This window comes from Chionomys nivalis, chromosome 24 (assembly GCF_950005125.1).
Source record: "Chionomys nivalis chromosome 24, mChiNiv1.1, whole genome shotgun sequence".
Classification (NCBI taxonomy): domain Eukaryota; kingdom Metazoa; phylum Chordata; class Mammalia; order Rodentia; family Cricetidae; genus Chionomys; species Chionomys nivalis.
The window spans coordinates 16,579,817-16,594,364 of NC_080109.1; the positions used below are offsets into that span (position 1 = coordinate 16,579,817).

Sequence of the window (14,548 nt, forward strand, 5' to 3'; positions counted from 1 at the left end):
TTTAAAAAATTATTATTATTATTATTATTTTTTACATACCAATCCCAGTTCTCCCTCCTCTCCTCCGGCCCCCAACTTCTTCCTACCCCCTCCCCACCCCGTACTCTTCTCAGAGAGGATAAGGCCTCCCCACCTCTTGGTCCTTAGAGAGGACTAAGCTCACACACACACACACACACACACACACACACGTGCTGCCCCTGTGCCCCCATGCCTAGGCTGAGCAAGGTCTCCCTCCATACAGACCTTGGGCTCCACATACTGCCCAAGCCACACCATTGTCACCTGTATACAGGGGGGCTAGTTCAGGCCTATGTCGGTTCCCCAGTTGTCAGTCCAGAGTCAGTGAGGTCCCACTACCTCAGGTCAGCTGATTCTGTTGTGAGTTTCCCCATCATGGTCTTGACCCCTTTGTTCATATCATCGCTCCTCCCTCTCTTCAATTATATATACACATATACACATGTATATACATATAAGATGTATATACACATTTTTTTAGAGATCAAAGAAGTTATGAAACAATTTTCAGCAGTAATCAGACAAGGAGAGATATCAATTAATTTCAACTTCCTTTTGTCTCCTAGTAATTCTTGAGACTCCTATAATAACTATGTCTTGACAATGAAATGAAAGGATCACTTTCAATAACAAAAACTAAAATGTGTTTTAATATCTTCCATCCAAACAAAGAGAAACAAAACAAGTAACACATGCGAACAGAAGTGTTTAAGGATGTCAATGGTAACAGTATTTCCCTGTAAAAGGGAAGCCAGGGAAAGGAGGAATGGCCGTCAGCAGCTTGAAGAAATGAAAACACGAAGATAAAGGGAGGCAACAAGACTTGAATCGGGTCCCAGCCAAGCAAGGCTAATGAGGCTGTGCTGAAAATGATGGTGACAGACAGAGCTGGGAGTTCCAGAGATAAGGAGGAGGATCAGGCTGGAGTCAGCATACCTGAGAAGGAGGCCACGACACATAGCGATGGCCTGAGTCAGGAGGGACCGAGGAAGACGGGGTGAGATGCCTTTCTCAACAGAAGAAAGAGCAGCCGCTTGCACAGGCCGTGCCAGCACCTTAGCTGCTGCTGTACTGGCTTTTCTAGTAAAGTGGTAGTTAGATAGGAATGGCAAAATGCAAAACGAGTTACTTGAGCAACACTCACACTGAGGTTACTCTCCCGGGTTTGCAAGAAATTTAACTTGAGCACAATGTACTTCAGAAAAAAGTGGGTGATAAAACTTGAAGCTTTCTATTAGGCTTACGAAACATACAATAGTTTTTTTTTTTTTCCAAGATGCAAAGTAGCTCATCATCCAGAGACCCGAGGAAGAGACACAAAATTCTGACTCCCTTCTCCCACTGGCCTATATGCTAAACATTATGACATACTTTATACAAGTATCACGTCTATTCCAGCTTTTCTGCTTCTCTGGCCTGTTTGACCTGCGACATCCCATGAACAGAACTCTCCGAACCTTTCCTGCTCTCTATGTTTTCTATGTCACTCACGTCCACATTTGTTACATATTTTGCAAACATCACTTAGGCCTTTCATAGATCATCTTCTAAACGATACTCCAAGTCCCTAGAGTACAGGCTGGTTTCAGGACTGTTCTATCGGTACCGTTTATCACAGCGCTGCAGAATACAAGCAAACTGCGTCATGAGATACTAGCATTTTCCCCAGACATTACAACCTTGTAGTGGATATAGTGACTTTATTACTTAAATGTGTGTGCGTGCACACATACACACACATGCAAACACACACATACATACACAGAGCACAATCAATTTGTCATTATACTACACTGATACAGACCATAGTCGCAATAATATTCCTACGGACCCTATAAGAAAAGCTAGACTACAGACACAGCTTCTGGGCTGCGGGGAGGATAGATGAGAGAGAGAGAGAGAAGAAAGAATGGAGGAGAGAAGAAAGAGGAGTATCTTCATTAGGATTTCTATTGCTGCAATGAAACGCCATGACCCAAAGCAAGTTTGGGGAGAAAGGGTTTATTTGGCTTACACTTCCACACACTGTAGTCCATCACTGAAGGAAGTCAGGACAGGAACTCAAACAGGGCAGGAACCTAGGGGCAGGATTTGATGAAGAGGCCTTGGAGGGGTCCTGTGGGTTGCTCAGCTTGCTTTCTTATAGAACTCAGGACCACCAGCCCAGGGATGGCACCATCCGCAATATCCAATCAAGTTAAGAAAATGCCTTACAACCAGATCTTATGGAAGCGTTTTAAGTTGAGGTTCTCTCCTATCAGACAACTCTAGCCAGTGTCAAGTTGACATAAAATATCAGGTCAAGGAAAGAGGAAAGAGGAGAGAGGTGATTTCAAAACAGCAGTGGCTGCTTTGGATGACAAGAAACCGTACATTTGGAAGTGCTGTTCAGAGGTGTGTGGTTGCGTGCTCACAGGGCAATAGTGAGATTACAGATACAGAGACTCATGGATCCGAGTCTCCACACTAGTAGCGGTCCTATAAATGCTGGCATGAAAGCTTGGGACCTTCTATGGATCATCAACATAATGATTAATTCATGTGTAGTTGAACTACTGACCACACTGATGTGCCAGACAGATGTTCCTCCACATGGAATCCCCAGACAGATGTTCTTCCACATAAGATCCACAGGGGATCCCCAGACAGATGTTCCTCCACATGGGATCCCCAGACAGATGTTCCTCCACATGGGATCTCATGGCATGATGACACATTCCTCATAGCTTGACCAAAGTGGGAATTTCGCATTCATTTATGAGAATGCTTGACATTTGGTGTCTGCTTCATGGTATTGGCAAAGACATCAAAGCAAGGGATTCTTGCTCTAACTCACTGCTCAGCATAGGGACTTGCAGAAAGTCAGTCCTTGATAAAGACTTGATAAATGAAGCTGTCATCCATCAGTCTCTCTCACTGGATTTTTACTCAGTGAAATAATATCCTCTTTATCTGACTCCCAGGAGCTGGCTTTAGGTGCTTATATTATCAAAATGAAATAACTATGCTCATCTCTTCCCACTTTCTTGGGACAATAATTTCTACTTTCCTAAGGCGCGCGCACGCGCGCGCGCGCACACACACACACACACACACACACACACGGAATGAAGCGGAGTGGAGTGGAGGAGGAGGCAGAACAGAATGGAAAGGCCCAGAAAGAAACCCACACAACAACACCTGACTTTTGATGAAGTCCATAGTGCTGGGGAAACACAAGAAGAATAAAACTAGATCTCAGTCTCACATCCTGTACAACTCAAGGAATTCAAAACGCACCCAAGGCCCAAGTCTAAAACTAAAACTGTTCGAGAAAAACACTTCAAAATACAGGGTGTAGACACAGACTTTCGGGAAAAAAAACTCAAATAACTTGGAAGTAACTATAAAAATTGACAGACGGAATTTCATAAAATCAAAAACTTCTATACATCAAAGGAAAACAACTGAGTGAAATGACAGACTACAATGTGGGAGAAAGTCTTTCTTAGCTATGCATCGGATATAGACTACTGTCTAACACACAGACACAGTGCATCAGATATAGACTACTGTCTAACACACACACACAGTACATCGGATATAGGCTACTGTCTAACACATACACACAGTACATCGGAGGACTACTGTCTAACACATGCTTACACACACAGTACATCGGATGGACTACTGTCTAACACATACACAGTATATCAAATAGACTACTGTCTAAGACGCACACAGTACATCGGATAGACTACTGTCTAACACACACACACAGATACACACAGTACATCAGATAAACTACTATCTAACACACACACACAGTACATCGGATAGACTACTATCTAAAGTATATAAAGGACCACACACACACACACACACTCTAATTATCAAACTAAAACCCGACAACCCAATCAATAAATGAGCTAAGGCAGTTAGCTCATTTAGTTCTCACACAGATAGTTCTCACAAGATGCAAAGCAAAAGATCAGCAAACATATTAAAGTACGCTCCACATCTGTGTCCACCAAAGAACGCAAACTGAAATTATGACAAGAAAACATGCACTGGTGAGAGTTGGGAGAAAAGGAAACAGAGACAACAGGAATGTAAGTTAGACGGGTGCTATGGAAACCAGTATGTCGGACCCACATAAAACTGAACATATGATGCAGCTAAATCAATTCCAGATATATCCAAAGAACTCTAAGTCAATATGCGAGAGATACTGTCACAATTCTGTTCATTGTGACTCTGTTCCCAATACATAAGTAACGGGGTCAGCCTATGTGTTCATCAACAGATGACTAGATAAAGAGAATGTATAAACAAACTAATGTAAAAAGGTTGTATGGACACAATGTTTTATTCAGTCATAAAGAATAAGAAAATTACATAACTTACTAAATATGCAACTTGAAGTCATTATATCAAGCAAAGTAAGTTAGACTCAAAAAGACAAATATCATGTTTATTCATTAGTGAACCCTAGGTTTTATACAGAGACATGTAAAACCATTATATATAAACATAATATATACATATATGGTATAGCAAAAGGAAGGCTGGGAGAGGAAAGAAGACTAACACAAGTGAGATAAAAGGGAAGTTATGGAGGAAATAAAGTCAAAATACATGATACGTTGCATAGAAAACATCTTTATGAAATCCAGCTCTGCATATAATGAGTACATGCCAGTCAAAAGAAAAAGTAAAAGTATTATACATAAATCCTACAGAATAGTGAAGCAATCTCAGCAATGTCAATCATTTCACCTATGGACCTCAAATGTTTGTAAGACTCACGAGTCAGAAAAGGCAAATGTTATCTTGTAAACGACCTAATTATTTATGTGAGCATATATAACCTATTTTTCTTAAATATGTATGTAGATTTTATAAAGTGTTACTAAACTTAGAATAACTTATCTGTGGGAAAGGAAAGAAAATTGGGATTATAAAAACATTTGGATTGTGTTCTCCATAGGGACCATGTTACATATTGCTTATGTAAGTTAAAATTAATTTTCAAAAATGCTAAGAGAACACTTCAACATAATTACAGCGACATGCTAAGACCATGCCTAGAAGTCCTATTATCCATCACAGACATGTGACTAGTACTCCAGGTGACCATATATCAAGGGGTAAAATAGTCAAACATGAAGGATGGTTAATGTCTATACTTTAAACAGAGATGACAGGCAAGAGCTCAGAGGGACTTGCTGACCTTACTTCAAACCTCATTTCAAACCCTGGGACCTGAGAAAACCAAGCCCAAGTGTACTCTGACCTCCATGTGCCCTAAGGTACGCAAAGGCATGGGTCCATGATTGTGGGCACTAGATAAATGAGCTTAGTAGAAAATTAAGATCAAAAGATATTAGACAACATCAATTGCTATCAAAGGTTAAAAAAAAAACTTTATGAGATTGCTGTCTTACAAAACTATTAATGAAAACATATTGGCCTGCAGAAGCTTCTATTTTAAGCAACAATGTGGGCAAGTGTTAAAATTTAAAGACCAGAATGAACATTTTCTTTGGCTTTTAAATGTGTTAAGTATTTCTCCAAAAGGGAATGCTATTCATGGCTTTTATATTTGTTCATCTCTGGTTTTAAGCAAAAACAGTATCTTCTGCAATACATGTAGGCTAAATCCTAGAAGAATAAGTCCCATCTGATTATACTGCTAAAATTCAAAAGACGCGCTTTATCTTTAGCCTAAACAAAATTATTCTTGTGAATGTCCTGGTTTCCCTTTCTCATTTCTGCACGTTCCAAAAAGCCTTCCAAAGGTTACTACCCACATGCAGAAGCAGAGAGTATAAGATCCTAATTCTGGATTCCACATCATAGCATTAGCCAAAGCACTCTGATGAAAATGTAAAACAACAATGCCTGACTGAGAGCTTGAATTCTTTAAGCACAGGGAAGAAACATCTGAACTGATGGCTGATGGCTGATAAAGCTGCACGCCAGCAAGCACAGCAGAGTCCACGAGTGGATGACTATATTAGGTGTGGAAAGAATGCCGGCATGTTCCAGCTTCTGCCCCGGGAGCCTGAACACCCTGCTCAGAGGTACCTGGCACTTCAAGGTAAGAGAAATTATACAAACACACCCCATTGCAATGGGGTCAGGGCATGGCTGGCAAGGGTTGCTCTGGTGCTGTCACTGAATGTAACTGAACAAACACGGGTTTCACAGGCCACTTTCTAAATGTGCCAGCATGCGCCTGGGGTGAGAGTTAACGACGAAAAGCAAAAGTCCATGCAGAAAAGAGCGACACTCCTGAGATCCTAGTAATGACAAAACTTTGGAGGAAACCAGAGCTCACTTTCCACCCAGAGCTCAACTGGCAGTGCACCTGGCACTCAGCGTCACAAGTACCCAGTGTTCTACCCCTGACTAACACAATCAATATTTCCCTTTAAACCCACAGCTTTTCCCAGAGACCCAAGAACTGCTGGCTCGGGGTCCTGCCTTCATGTTGGTGAGTCACTCAGCCATTCACCTGTGTGAGGCAGGTTCCCTGCCTCTGGGCTCGGTTCCAGATACCGAACCCTTGAGGTCGAAACAACTTCACGATCTCAAACATCATTTAAACAACTAAACCCTGGGTACTGAGATGCGGTACAACCCTGAAGGGAGGCACTGACAGCGACAGTCAAGTGTATGAGGTCTGAGCCTGCTCCACCCTAGGAAATGAATGAATGCAGCCACTTTCTGGACTACAATATAATTCTATTTCTACACGGGGAACCTGTGGGCTGAGATAACATTGATAAACGCATAAACCACCAGTTCGCTTGAAGTCTGTGCAATCGAAATGCTCATTCCAACGAGGGAGTAACTAACCTCTCTTACATGGGTCTGCCTCTCCTTTATCCCTAAATGCTCATAACACCGCAGTTAAAACTGTCCCGTCCCTGTGTTAAAACTGCCTGCACCTGTGTGGCTGAGCACTTCCCTTCCTGGCAGTAGCCAATAAAATCAAAAGAGTCATATGCTTAAAAACACACAGATAAATTACACTACAGAACGAAGGCCTACAGAGCTTATATAACTCATAAATTACTGCAAATTGCTGCACATCAAGAGACTTTGGCATACTGCATGCTCCGTACAGTCAACAGATAAGAAAATTGCATCATGCTAGGAGGCAGGCAGGTGTTTGCCACACAGATAAGAGCTTTTTCAAAACTAAACATTCAACAATGGCCAGCGCGCATGTGCGCCCACGCAGGGACCTCTTAAGTGAAAAGTTAAATGTGTGCCAAATTGAGACATGCCAACTACTGGAAAACTGCTTGTCTTGTTCTCCTTCAGGGATCACGGCTACACTGAAGGAAGAGTTTGGGTAAAAGTGATACATGCAAGGACTTTACGTGGGGGCGACACCACTAACCCAATAAAAGTTAAGTGTGGCAAGATGATACCAAGACCAATCTCAGTAACAGAAGTCTTCTAAGAACTGTCTTCAATGCTGTCTCTGCTGTCTAAGAAAGCATCAGGATAGGAGGGCAGACAGATAAGGAGGGACCATGACTACTTACCCTGACAATGTTACTTATTCACGAAGCCTCCTCTACTTGTGGTCCCGACTAAAACGTGCCCATTTATTAACACGTGCTAGTAACTACCTTTTAGGATTACAGGATCAACTCTGCTGAGTTCCAGAACTGGTTCCACCTTTGTACTAGATAGAGTTCCCACCTCAGCTAATCCTAGCACTCAGAAGACTATGACAAGATAAACTGAGGACAGTCTGGGCTAAACACAGAGACTGGATCTTAAATAGTATTTTAGAAAAAGGAAAGCCATATGAGGACAAAGACCCTCAGGATAGTCATTCTCTGGGGAGAAAAAACAAGAACACAGGAAAATAGGGGCATTGAACTTGACTGCCTCAAAAGCAGAGACTGAGAAATAGGGGTTAAAATATTAATATTCATTGTTTATAATTGGTGAATACATGGAGATCTACTACCCTTATGACTATCTGTTTGGCTCTTTTTTTTTTTTAACTTTTCTGTATGTCAACAGCACTTTATAATATGATAAAGTAAAATGTTAATGAAAGGGAAATAGAAAATTTGCAAGGAACATGCAGATTCATATATAAGCATTTATGTAGGTGGCAAAAGTCTGACCATGCAACAGCCAAAGAACTCCATAAATACACATGAGCTTCCTGGGAACACTCAAATCAAAGACGCCACACTCTAAGTTAAAGGTGCATCAGCATGTTTCCTCCCGGCCAAGTGAAAATACAAGCTCATAGGCAAAGTTGTACTGAAGGACATCCAGCCTGACTTAACTGCATTGTGTTTGTTCACTGCAATGAAAGTCAGATGCCGGGAGGTCACGAGCATGGCAGCCTCAGTTTTAGTGTTGAAGTTAAGCTGGATCAAACGGTGACACAGAAGTCACATTTCTGCTGAGAATTCAAAAGCCATCCCCAGGACTTAGGCTTACAGCAAGTACAGCGGCTGTCACAAGTGAAAACACAAAAAATAAAACAAAAAAAATTCTCCCACATCCTTTACCAAATGGTCCATATCAACAAATGAATGGGAACTGAACGACAGTTGTTAAGAGCTACATTTTCCAGGTATCTGTTCTGATACACGCATATCATCAGATCATTTTATTAGGGTATAACATAACTAATACACCAACTTTCTGGAGACATTTTACCACCGAGCCCCATAGAAAAAAAATCCTAGGAATGTCATGGAAGAGGCGCACAATTAGTGGAGAAAATACAGATGGTTTGCTGGATCCACATAACATTTCCCTAAAACTTAAATTCAGCTCATACTCACCAAAGTCTAGATTTTTGTATCAGAGCACCTGGCGTATTATAATGAAGCTTTGAAGAAGTAGTTGTTCAATTTACAAAGGCCTACCCATCACAGCCCTCACTACTCCCTATCACCCACACTCAAAAGAATCACTGGTTCTCACTGACTACCCTGTTGCTATCAGCATTGTCATTCTGGGCATAATTTCATACGTACCACAGCTTGGATGTACCACAGAGGAACAGATTTGCCATAGAACAAGATTAGGAGAAGAAGATGACCAGGTGTGATGGCACACATCTTTAATCCTAACACTGAAGAGGCAGAGGCAGGTGGATCTCTGAGTTCCAGGATAGCCTGGTCTACATAGAGAATTCCAGGCCAGCTAGAGTTACATAGTGAGACTCTATCTCTGAAAGATGGAGATGGGGGGGGGAGGGGAAGGGACATGATTCTAGACTTTGAACTTGCATACAGGTTAGACGAGGAGAGACGGAGCCTAAAGTAGAAGCTGTGCTCCCCCCCCCCCCCCCCCGCCTTTAGCACAGAATTTCCATGATCCTGGCTGCACAGCACCAACATGTGCAACTGTGTGCTAGGCTGGTGGCTTCTCAAAACCCATGAGGATCAGGACTGAACAACCCTCAGCACGGCTTAAGAGGGAGCTGCCTCTGTTCCGATCGTGCCTACGACACTCAGAGCTTCACTGGCCTGCTTTGGATGCAGTGTCTTTACCACCCTTACCTAGCCATGGGAGCTCCTTCCAATTTGCTAATGCACCAGGCAGTCAGACAAGGTATGCCCAAACTCGATCAGGAAAACACAGTGACACATGGCATTTTATAAGCCAGGGAAAAACTGACTATGGCTAAAAACAAAATATGTTTGATCCAGAAAGAAGAAATTATAGATTATTACAAAAACATTAGAACCACATATACAGAAGATGTACAGAGAGCCTCACTAGCTAATTTCAAGAAAATATCCATATGGTTATATAAAATAAAATGCCCAAGAACAACTGTAATTGATTCTCCATTGTACATACACGCAAATAAACATATATATCTATACAGCACATTTATATGTATATATATGGGCAACTATGAAAACATCCGGGCTATATTATCATTACATGCATACTGAATGAGAATTCACTGAGTCCACACAACATCAGTCTCAAGGCACGTTCTGTCATTTTATCAAACCTGCTTTTCCTGACCAGAAGTGTCAAACTCCACGTTCTTACTGGTCTGCAGTTTCCAGAAACATTTTGCAATGCAAAGAGTCTTTTTTTTCTTAGAATTACAGGATCATCGGTAGAAAAAAAATAAAAGCCGCATTCATGCACGACTTCCACAAATTGGCCTTTTCCTCGCGCACACAGAAGAGGAGAATGGAAACACTCACCGCAGAGAGCTGGCTCCACGTGGACCTCAGTGGCTTATGGTGAATCACGATTTTCTCCTCTGGCTTCTGTTCTTTGGGCTCTGACTCTTCATCAGAGTCGATATCAAGGGCCTTTTCTTTGTAGTTTTGATACAGGACTGCATTTTCTTCAAGAAAACAAGTCAGTTAAGTCACTAGTTGCCCCCAAATAGCTCTGTCACTTGCTCTCAACAAAGGGCTGCATTTATACAATGGTTAGTGCTGGCTTAATTATTAGTTGGGTGGGGAAGCAAATATGTTTTGTCACAAAAGAATATATGGCATTCCAAGTTTCGATATCTCTGTCCACTGTTCATAAAGCATGGTTAGCCTCAACCCACTGTAACTCATGTTAAATTAAGTCCATGTTATGTTTTCTCAATGCCTATCACTGGTCCTTCCACTTATCTATTTAGCAGACACTTACTGTACATCTGCAATGTTTTACTTTCTGAAAATAAGGGGAAAGATACTTGTTATCCCTCCATGAACCAAAGTTAAGTTAGCAAAAAGAATGAACCTCATAGTCACAAATTTATTCATCCTCCTGACATTTAGGAAATGTCTACTAGATGCCAGCAACTGCTAAGCAACTAGGAATACAATGGACAAAAAAAGATAAGAAATCTCCATGCTCATGAAGCTGACATAAAACGAAAGAGATTGAAGTAAACAATTAACTTTCATAGTATTTCAAATATGACTATGTTGTCATGGAGAAAAAACAAATGATGGAAGGGTTAGGAATTCTGGGAAGAAAGGGTGGTTTAGGAAGGCCTCACAGGACATAATTAAGGCAAGACATAAGAGGTAAGAAGGGAAACCATTTGTACAGCTAGAGAAATAGGTGTGTGTGTTGGGGGGGAGGTGTTACATACAACACACCTGAAAAATCAGAAGACAACTTCTCGTGTCCGTCTATGCTGTCCACCTTCTTTGTCACTATACCAGCTCACCAGAGGAAGACTTGTATTACAGATGTGTTCTCCACACCTGGCTTCATGTGGGTTTGGGTAACACAAACTCAATTCCTTATATTTGTGCTGTAAAGCACATTATCTGTTGAGCCCAGGAAAGAATATTTCACTTGAGTGAACCCCAAGTACAAACACCCAGCGGCAGGAATCTGCCTCCTGTGTCTGTATGGACAAGAAGCAGCAAGGCCAATGTGGCAGGAATACCAGCAGAGGGTTGAAATCCCAGAAGATAAGAGGTGAGTGCAGGGCAGGTCATATGGGGCCACCAAAAGGACCCTGGTTTTTACCCCAAGTGGGATCACAGGTTATTGAAGGGTTTGTGATCTCACATAAACACATAGTGACAGAAGGGAACATATGTGTGCAGAGTTGTTCTGACAGAATCTGATCCAGCCTGGGTGTCGGAGAGGCGTCAATGAGGACAACCGCAGCTCTGAAAGTAGAAAAGCAACAGAGCTCACGAAAAAGCAGATGGTCACTCTCTGAAGCAAGAATAGAAACCTTAGGAGGTCTGATGAAGGTCGAGGCAGTTGTATGAGGGCTATGGACAGTGCTCAGAAAATGCAAGACGTGTTTACAGAGATGAGCCACACAGTCCAAATCTAAATCTAAATAAAAAAATTAGATTTTATCCTGAGTGCAAAAGGATTCAGTTTCTTTCACACTGCAATGATTGTATTTTATCCTGAATGCAAGGGATTCTGTAAGATAGAAAGCAGAAGACAGAAGATTCAGGAATGATGGGGAAGATTCTGAGTTTGGTATAGGGCTTAGGAAGTTAGGAACGCTTTCCACATCTGCTTTTTCTCTTGGCAACCACAGATAGCTCTGTGTGCACTGTGTCTACAGTAGCACCGGAGTCGATGCAAGACTTGACTATTCTGGGATTGTTCTGCATGTGCAAATAAGTGAGTCAAACTCAGTTTCTGCAGTTCTAGAGTAGTTCCAGGGGAGGCACAGATCGTGTATATGAACATCGAGGCAATTTCTCACTCATTCTCTGCAGTAGCATCACCCTCATTTCACGAGAGACAGGGCTTGATGACGCACACTTCTTGCATCCCTGCCACTCAGTCAATGACTAGAAACATTGAGAACCCGGCACCACAAGCTCTCACCACTGGACAACACTGCCTCATACGTGCAATCCTCCAGGCCACCTTGCACTCTTCCCTTACACGTGTCAAACAAAAAACATATCTACACCATCGTGTATAAGAATCGATAAGATACTCAGACAAAGCTGACACAAGGAGATGACACGCAAGCTGCCTATTCTGACTTTAAAACACTCAAACTTTTCAACCCTTTAATGCCTTCACAGAATCGAGCTCAACTTCCCAGAAGCAAAAATTATCCTCTGAAGGAAACGCAAAGTGGAGAGTTGCTGACTTCACATCGGTACAATAGTCCAGGAAACAGCAACGTGCATTAAATCATCAGCCCTAAGTTCCACAGTGTCCTCAGGGGTGTCAGTGGGGATGAGTCACTAAGATTCTCAGGGCTTCTGAATTTTCCCAATTATAAAATCAAGGAGATGAATTTCCCTCAGCTAGTCCAAATACCGTATCTGGGTTTCTTCTCCACATCGCAATTACTTTCTACAGTTAGCACAATGACTTCATTAATTACCTATTTGTAGCTATGCGGGAACTATTTTACAATCACCCAAATTACATATTTTCAACTTTCGTGGCTTTCCATTAGCTTTTCTTATGGAAGGGCGGGCCTTCCTTCTCTATCTATTTAAGGGTGGAAACTCTCAGCATTTCGAAGCATGACAGAAAGTAAGTCCACTCACTGTCCTCAGGAGCCTCCGGGCTGAGGCTGAGACTGCTCCCTTCATGCTCCTCCAGTTGGCTGACACTTGACCGTCTATTTACAGAGCCCACTAATCTGATTAGCATGTGGACACCTGGCTGAAGCCACTACTGTTTCTGAAGTCCTTAATAACCAATAATATACAGACCACAAATTCTTAAGGTTATGTTTTATTTTTTTTCCCACCAGAAAAGCTGCATTGCCCCAAATATGAAACTTGGTAGGAAAACAGGAAGTCAGAAGTGAAAATCGAAGGTGAAAATAATACTAAGGAACAATAAATAAATAAATAAATGAGACCTAAGGAAATACCACGTAGGATCCAAGCATCAATTTCAGAGTGCTTGACTAAAGAGCTTGCTCTGTTTTGAGGCAGGTGGGATGGAGCCAGGGCAAAGAAGAATGAAAGTTCCCAAGATGTGAACCAAAAAGGTTACCAGCTTATAAAAAATGCCCCCTCTAGGTAAAAACCTTAGCTTTATACTGTATAGTCCAAGACAAAGTTGGGCGATTTTGTTTTTTCATCACAAGCAGTCTTTGTTACTAAAGTTAGGTTTCAACTTATAATTGATGCACCATATTGTAGCCGCAATAAAAGTCTGGAAATTAAATGCTTACCTTCCCCATCAAATGTTCCTTGTCCTTTCAGCATTTTTTTCTAAGAGACAACAAAAACAGAGAGGAGAGAGAGAGAGAGAGGGAGAGAGAGAGAGAGAGAGAGAGAGAGAGAGAGAGAGAGGAGAGAGGAGAGAGAGAGAGAAGCAAACTATGTATGAATGAGCCAAGTAGAAAATACAGCTATTGTAAGCAAATGCCCCCCCTTTTTTTGTTATACCCTCAGATTTCCAAAAGCACACTGCAAAGAATCCCATGCCAATTCACAGTAACAGTAAAATAAAATGTACAGCATCCCCCACATCCTGTTAAGCCAGACCAAGGACCCTAAAATTGACTGGCAGTCCCACTTGCTGCTGTTAAACTGAACTTTGCTGTCCTTGACAGCTGGGGGAGGGGTTTGGACATAAAATGTAAAGTCTTCCCTTCAAGACCGTAAGTCTAAAAGGAAACAGGCTTGTTCCTGTATTACATATGTGACGTTTATATAGACTGGTTCCAGTTCTCTGATGAATCAGGAGAAAAATGTGACTGCCAAAGGCAGTCTTGGCCCTCTTGCTTCGATCTGTCTTGTTCTAGGAAAGCGGCACATCAAAACATCCCTCTCTAGTTGTCTTTTTTCCTTTAGGTCCCGGTAGAAAAAATATTCAGTAAGTGCAACGGCCAGCTAGGCCTGTATCAGAGTACATAACTTCACACCCTCACTCAAGCTCTAAGCTACGAGCTTGTCAAATACACCCAATGATTAACGGCAATAAAATATTAAAAAGGGACAAGGTGACTAATGCAAACAAGAGAGGTCAGCGCATTGTTCCACCATTGAGACACTGAGTAAAACCCAACTTACTTGAACGTTATCACAAGTGCTACGATCATTCAAACCTTGTCGCCAGC

At 41.8% G+C, this 14,548-nt stretch overlaps 1 protein-coding gene across 1 annotated transcript in view; it reads right to left on the reverse strand.

The window, feature by feature from the left end:
* Arhgef26 (Rho guanine nucleotide exchange factor 26) overlaps nucleotides 1-14,548 on the reverse strand; it is a 103,931-nt gene that overhangs the window by 87,733 nt on the left and 1,650 nt on the right. Inside the window, exons 2-3 of the mRNA XM_057757367.1 lie at nucleotides 13,658-13,697; nucleotides 10,224-10,369 (exon numbers count right to left, since the gene is read on the reverse strand). Of these exons, the coding sequence (XP_057613350.1) occupies nucleotides 10,224-10,369; nucleotides 13,658-13,697 (186 nt within the window). The remainder of the gene's footprint in view (nucleotides 1-10,223; nucleotides 10,370-13,657; nucleotides 13,698-14,548) is intronic.